We start from the raw sequence: 7,003 nt of genomic DNA, 5'->3' as shown, positions 1-7,003 counted from the left end.
CTTATCAGTACGACAGGCAGTGGCTCTCCCGGGGTCTCCCTGCCCCTCTCGGTCCCACCTCCCAGTCGGCCAGCAGAGGGCCTTTCTGAAACATACTGGCCGTGCCCACCCACCCTGACGCCTGGCCTGGCTCCATGCCCTCTGTGGTCCAGGTCTGCGGCCTCCCCAGCTCCCTCCCACTTGAGTGACTCCCCTAGAACAGGGGTCCCCAACCCCGGGGCCGTGGACCAGTACCGGTCGGCAGCCTGTTAGGAACCAGGCCGCACAGCAGGAGGGCGATGGAGCAAATGTTCATCTGCCGCTCCCCATCGCTGGCATTACCGCCCGAACCACTCCCACCACTGCCCCCCGCCCCCCGCCCCCCATCCGTGGAAAAATTGTCTTCCACGAAACTGGTCCCTGGTGCCAAATAGGTTGGGGACCGCTGCCCTAGAAGACCCTGTTTCTTTGTGCCTGGCAGCACCACCCATCATGGCCCCTGGACCGTCCGCACCTTCTGGCCTCTCTCAGCCTCCAGGTCCCCAGCCAGTGAGATGCCTGCACCAGTGCACACCTGGGGCCAGAGGGCTGCATTCACCGGTGTCCCTGGCCAGACGACCAGCCTGGATGAACGGATGAAGAGTGAGGACCCTGAACAGGGGCGATGCCGTGGGGCGCAGCCACCAAGCCTTCCTACCAGGACCACCCGGCAGCCCCTGCAGCCCACCCTTCACCCTGGATGTCCAGCCAACCCAGCGGACCCCACAGGAGCCCGAGGGGGCCACAGTGCTGTTGGATCATGAGGGAAGGGGCAGGGCTCCCTGACAGCCCCACACCCAGGAGCCCTGAACAAGAGGTGCTGATAGAGCCTTGAGAGACTTGGGGGAGGAAAGAACTTTCTGGAGAGGAGCAAGAGGCAGGAGAAGCAACCGCTACATGCACTGACTTGGTAAGATCAGGGTGTGGAAAAGTTCATGAGCTGTGAGAGACCCAATGAGGACAGAACTCCCACCCAGGGGCCGTGAGCGTCCCCACAGAGAGGGGCGAGTGTGTGGAATGGCGTGGTCTCCCCTACCTGGTCTTGGGCATGAGAGTTTGGAGGAAACCCCCAACCCAGCTGAGCCCACAGAACCAGTGTGAAAGCTCAGCTGGCCAGAAAGATCAGCATTGGGGACTTCCCTGGTGGCGCAGCAGTTAAGAATCCGCCTGCCAATGCAGGGGACACAGGTTCGAGCCCTGGTCCGGGTAGATCACACATGCTGCGGAGCAACTAAGCCCGTGCACCACAAGTACTGAAACCCTCACACCTAGAGCCCGTGCTCCACAACAAGAGAAGCCATGATAATGAGAAGCCTGCGCACCGCAACAAAGAGTAGCCCCTGCTCACGGCAACTAAAGAAAGCTCGTGCAAAGCCAACACAGCCAAAAATAAATAAATAAATAAATTCATTTAAAAAAAAGCGTCCCAGGCTTTCTAACTTCATACTCAAAGGAACACTTGATAAGACGTGGAGCCTGCATGAGGGCAGGGAGATGCACGTGGCACATGTGTCCACTGCACCCAGCCGCCCAGCAGGCACACAGCATTCATGATGTCCCACGGGACCCCAGCTGGGTCCCCAGGAGACCTCAGATGCACAGAGATGGCAGGGGCTTCTAAGAATCCCGAGGGACCAAGGAACCCCGCCTGCCCTTTCTACCTAGGCTTCTTCCCCGTAGGACCCGCCAGTAACTTGGAAAATGACGACAGAGGAGGAAAGGGACAGATGGGAGGAGCCCTCAGCTCTTTCTCCTGCAGCCTCGCGGACTCCAGGTCAGCCCGGGTGGAGCGGGCTGTGCAGGTAGCAAATGAAATAATGAATACCTACAGCAGTGTTACTCACGATGACCAAAAAGCAGAAACAGCCCAAGCATCCATCGGCGGGCGGAGGGTGAACAAAATAGGGTCCGTCCACACAGTGGAATATTACTCGGCCATAAGAAAGGAAGCACTGACACATGCTGCAACGTGGGTGCACCTAGAGGACCTTATGCTCATTGAAAGAAGCCAGACACAAAAGGACTCATAGTATATGATTCTGTCTATACTAAATGTCCAAATAGGCAAAGCCACAGAGACTGAAAGTAGATTGGTGGCTGCCAGGCTCTAGGAGGAGGGGGGATAGGAAGTAACTGCGAATGGGTACAGTGTTTCTTTGGGGAGTAATGAAATGTTCTAGAATTAAAAAGCTGGTTGCACAACTCTGTGAATATACTAAAAAACCCCTTAAAAGGGTGAATTTTATGGCAAGGGAATTATATCTCAGTAAAAAGTAAAAATAAGATAAAAATAAAGAATGCATCTTTTATCCTCACTAATATAAAAATACACCTAGAAATGAGTGGCCATAGAAGCAAACCAGACCTCCAGGCAGTGTCTGGTCTCATGCCTTCGAGCGTGGTCAGGACCACCACGGGTTAAAGTAAAGCAGTTTTGCTGGTGGGAGAGTCCATTCTGACAAAAGCAGTCAACCAGTTCATGTGTCAGGAAGAATAAAAGTGGTTCTGAGGAAATGGATTCCTCAGAACAAGAGTGAATCTCAAGGACTTCCCTGGTGGTGGAGTGGTTAAGAATCCGCCTGCCAATGCAGGGGACACGGGTTCGATCCCTGGCCCAGGAAGATCCCACATGCTGCGGAGCAACTAAGGCCATGCGCCACAACTACTGAGCCTGAGCTCTAGAGCCCGCAAGCCACAACTACTGAGCCCACGCGCCACAACTACTGAAGCCTGCGTGCCTAGAGCCCGTGCTCTGCAACAAGAGAAGACACGACAATGAGAAGCCTCCACTCGCCACAACTAGAGAAAGCCCGCGCTCAGCAATGAAGACCCAACACAGCCATAAATAAATAAATAAATAAATAAATTTATATTAAAAAAAAGAGAAGCCCGCACATCACAACGAAGTGTATCCTCCACTCACCACAACTAGAGAAAACCTGCGCGCAGCAACGAAGACTCAATGCAGCCAAAAGTAAATAAATAAATTTATTATTTTTTTAAAAAAGAGTGAATCTGAAAATAAAAGGAAAAAAAGTGAAGAGAAAGCAGCTAGTAAGTTTTGTGCAGAATGAAATACATGTGCCCATCCCAGCCAGGGATGTAAAGTGTACGATTTTGGTGATTCCACATAAGAGTCAAACGCTCTCATGTTCGCATTTAAACTGGCATCGCACAATATAAAGATGAATGGTAATATTCACACTAATAATATAAACATTTAATTTTAATTTCGCTAGGGTGACATTTTTTAAAAACACCATTTTTAAAAACAAGAGAGAGACGTGGAAAAGAGGAAAACCTTTGTATTTAGTATCTTTACCAACACTTTCTTCCCACTTGTTGAACAAGGCACCCCACAAAGTATGTAGCCAGCCCTATGGTCAAGGAGGAAGGGACCAGGCCCTGTGACCCTATGACCACAGGTCCCATAGCCCAAGGGCTGTGTCCCAGGGAGCCAGAGGCTGGTGACTCAGTGTGAGGCCACGGTCCCGTGGCCTGAGTTCCTGGTGTGGTCAGCCTGGCCTCAGACCCAGCATCTGAGCCAGGAGGACCCTGAGTCCTCCAGGCCGCGGTGCAGGGGGAGGGACAGAGAACAGGGGGAGAATGGTCAGCAGGACCAGCCAGTGAGTGACCGTGGCCTGGCCACCCCTAACTCCTCTGAACCTCAGGACCCCGCTCTGACCTGTGGACTGCATTCTTCTCAGGCTGCAGGAGGGGAAACAGCCAAAGGGGGAGCATCTTGTGAGCTGCCAGTGTGAAGAGGCACCAGCAGGTAGCAAGTCGCCACTGGCCAGGACTCCAGAGCCCCATCCCTGAAGGCCGGCACTGGCCACCCCGGGAGGGACCTGGCCTGAGGTCCGAGAACTCTGCTGAGTTGTCCTAGGGGCTGAGACGGTGCTACATGGGGCCCGGGGTCAGGGAGAGCCAGGGGGACCTGAGCTGCCTGTTGAAGTGGCAGCGTGTTCCGGGCTAAAACATCTGGAAATGCGAGTACCCAGGGAAGTACTAAGGGGTTCTGTGTCAAAGGTCAAGAGGCCACAGGCCAGACAGAGTATGGCCTGGACCAGGGGTGGGCATTGACCATCAGCACACGTGGTCACCCCGGGGCCGCCTTCCCTGCCCAGGCCCTCAGGGCAGAAGGATCAAGGAAGTTTCCGCAGAGAAGGAGGGGCACGTCTCCTTGGTGTTGATCCCGCTCACAGGGCACAGGCGGGCCCTTCTGGGAAGAGGCCTTCACAGTGTCCACCCTGTGTAAAAACAGCCCTGACACTGACCTTGCCCCTCCCTTTCTCGGACGCCCGACATTCTCTGCACAGAACATGCAGCCCATAAACTCAAGACGGCCTGTTCTTGCTGTAGAATGTTCAGGAAAAGAGAAAAAGACACCATGGGAGAAATAAAATGCCCTCCCAGATACCCCTGCGCCTGGGCTCCTCCTCCTTCTCTGTTACCTGGGGACCATGTGCTGAACTGGACCCGTGACTCCCTCTCCCTGAAGGGCACCCCCATGAGCACGGAAAACAACGCCGTGTTGTGTCGTTGTGGATTCTATTTCTTCCTTCGTCTGCCCTTCATGTTCTGAGTTCTCATAGTAAACATGCATTACTTTCAAAGTGGAAAAAAATGGTCCACCTTATTAGAAATTCTTTTTTTTGTTTACAAATGTGGCCCAAGGCAGCAGCTGCCCAGTCTGGGGTCTGTCCAAGCCGGAAGCCCCTTGGCCCTACTGGGGCAGCGCCAGCCGCCCGCCGTCCCCGCCATGCTCCTCCCCCCACTGCCTCCTTTAAAGGTGCCCCAGGGCCACGAGCCACCATCTGCCACCTGCCTGCCACCCGCCACCATGCGCTGTCTTGCCAGCCTGGCCCTGACCCTGCTCGCCCTGAAGGCTGCCCTCGCGCTGGCCCCGGCCCTCACCTTGCCAGGTAGGCCCAGGAGGGTCGTCCCGAACTCCCTCCCCTCCAGGTGCGCCCCTGAAACACTGCCGGACCTGGCAGTTTGGTAACTGGGACAAGAGGAGAGAATGGGGGAGGCACACCCCGTGGCGGGGGGGTCAGTGACAGCAGAAGAGTGGGGTACTGCCCAAAGATGCCCGTGTGCTGGGGGACTAAAGCCACAGGGCCCAGGCCACTGTCCCAGGGTGAAAAGTGACCGGGCAGCTAACTGGGCATGGGGGGAGCCTGTCCTGCCCCTCAGGGTCTCAACTCCACCTCCTGCAGTGCGCCTGAGGCCTTGTTTCCTAATTTTCACAGCTGACTCACACTTTTGTCAGCCGTGTCACATTTCTGGCAGATTTTTTCCTTCCTAGAAGCAGAGCGCTGGGTGCTGGGGACCCGCCTCCCGGTGGTTCTGTCCTTGCCCCACCTTGTTTTCCCCTGAGGAGCCCCAGGGGAGACGGGATCCGGCCACCCCCCACCCACCTGCCCATCCTGTGTGCAGGGCAGGCCGTGTGCCCAGAGCTCAGCTCCTCCTCCGAGGATTCCTGCACAATCTCCTGTGTCAACGATGAGAACTGTCCCCAAGGCACCAAGTGCTGCGCCCGGAGCCCCTGCAGCCGATCCTGTGTGGTGCCCCTCATCGGTAACGCCGCCACCCCTGCGCCCCAGCGGGGCCCCATCTGCAGGGAGGGAGGGGCCAGCTTTGTCAAGGGTCCCCTTGAGCCGGCACTCCACACCCCGCTCTCAGTGAACCCCCCAGCAGCCCCATAAAAGCCCGGCCGTGACACCGCTTCACCTGCTGGACCCACCCGAGGCCCAGCTGAGGCTCGCCCACTTCCTCCCAACATCACCAGTGCCCAGCTCAGCGATCCACGAGGGCTGCTGTCTCCCCCCCCATTGTTCAGGCTCCAGGCCACCAAGGGGGGGGTGAAGGTTGGGGGCCGCCGGAGAACAGCAGTGGGGCGGCCCCAGCAAGCCAGCGGGCGATGAAGGCCTGGCCCGCCTCTCCCCCAGTGCCTGTTCCAAAGGCTGGCCGCTGTCCCCGGGTGCAGGCCCCGCCGGCCCCTAAGCTCTGCTTAGAGAGAAACGAGTGCTCCAGGGATGACCAATGTATGGAGAACCAGAAGTGCTGCTTCAGCTCGTGTGCCATGAGGTGTATGGTCCCCACCACAGGTAAGCATCCCGGAGACCCCGCCCTCAAGACACCTTCCCGAGACACTGCCCTGGGGATGGTGGACTTGGCTTCTCCCTTTGCCTCCCCTGACCTTAGGGTCTCCGCAGGTCCCTGAGGGCAGTAAGACACAGGAGAGGGCGGGGGCTCAGGCAGCAGTGACCCAGGGCTGCAACAGCTGCAGGCCTCTGCAGGCACTTGATGCCGTTGGGTTAGAGTGGGTCTCAGACTAGCAAAGGGGGCTCAGAGGAACACTTGCTTGGTGGGACTTGGTCCAGCCGGGCCCACCTGCAATGCTTGTGCCTTTGCCACTTAATCTGGGGAGGAGCTCTGGGCTAGGAGCCCAGAGACATGGTTCCCGGATAACAGTCCCTGCCAGCTGTGACCTCGCCTGCCCGCCCACGGGTGACAGTGAGGGCCCGAGACAGTAGGTGTGGAGGGCTCACTGGCCCACACACAGCATCCCTCCCTCCCCTGCCTCCACCGTGACCAGGCTCCACCTCCTCTGAGGCCTCCGCGTCCCCTGCAGAGGACTCTCTCCAGTGAGGGACATCCCTGAGAGCCCCTGGCTGCCAGGAATGACCGGTCCAAGTCCTCTCAGCCAGAATCTTCTCTCTTGGATCCAGTCAGCCCAAGATGCCTCCTACCTGCTGCTATTAAAAACCCACTCGGCTTCATGTCTGTCTGTCTGTCCTTGGCACCTGCCGGGGGGTGGGGGAGGAACGAAGCACACAGGCCTTGCCCCTGGGAGCTCCCCAGCAGGCCTGGAAGCTCCTGGAAGAGCCAGGCGCTGGGAGCCGGGGGCCATGGTGGCGTCTCTGGGCTGGGAGAGACTTGTCCACCAGGCTCTCGGTGCCGGCCCCTGGGGTCTGACCCC

General features: G+C 57.4%; 1 protein-coding gene across 1 annotated transcript; it reads left to right on the top strand.

Moving 5' to 3' along the window:
* The first annotated feature begins 4,860 nt into the window (after positions 1 to 4,860).
* Positions 4,861 to 6,359, top strand: LOC103001145 (whey acidic protein-like). Its single transcript, XM_007187780.2, has 4 exons — positions 4,861 to 4,943; positions 5,458 to 5,598; positions 5,970 to 6,128; positions 6,226 to 6,359. Exons 1-4 carry the CDS (start codon positions 4,862 to 4,864, stop codon positions 6,357 to 6,359), a joined length of 516 nt encoding a protein of 171 aa, XP_007187842.1. The 5' UTR covers position 4,861.
* The last annotated feature ends 644 nt before the right edge of the window (positions 6,360 to 7,003 follow it).

This window comes from Balaenoptera acutorostrata, chromosome 7, assembly GCF_949987535.1.
Source record: "Balaenoptera acutorostrata chromosome 7, mBalAcu1.1, whole genome shotgun sequence".
In the NCBI taxonomy this organism is placed as follows: Eukaryota; Metazoa; Chordata; class Mammalia; order Artiodactyla; family Balaenopteridae; genus Balaenoptera; species Balaenoptera acutorostrata.
The sequence above is the reverse complement of the archived record's forward strand: the minus strand, read 5'-3'. Positions and strand labels throughout refer to the sequence as shown.

What these genes read in the sequence shown, in the direction of transcription:
- LOC103001145 (XM_007187780.2), top strand. Translation starts at nt 4,862, where the DNA reads ATGCGCTGTCTTGCCAGCCTGGCCCTGACCCTGCTCGCCCTGAAGGCT. An exon ending in CCCGGCCCTCACCTTGCCAG is followed by an intron (nt 4,944 to 5,457) that starts GTAGGCCCAGGA and finishes TCCTGTGTGCAG; the next exon opens with GGCAGGCCGTGTGCCCAGAG. An exon ending in GTGTATGGTCCCCACCACAG is followed by an intron (nt 6,129 to 6,225) that starts GTAAGCATCCCG and finishes CCCTGACCTTAG; the next exon opens with GGTCTCCGCAGGTCCCTGAG.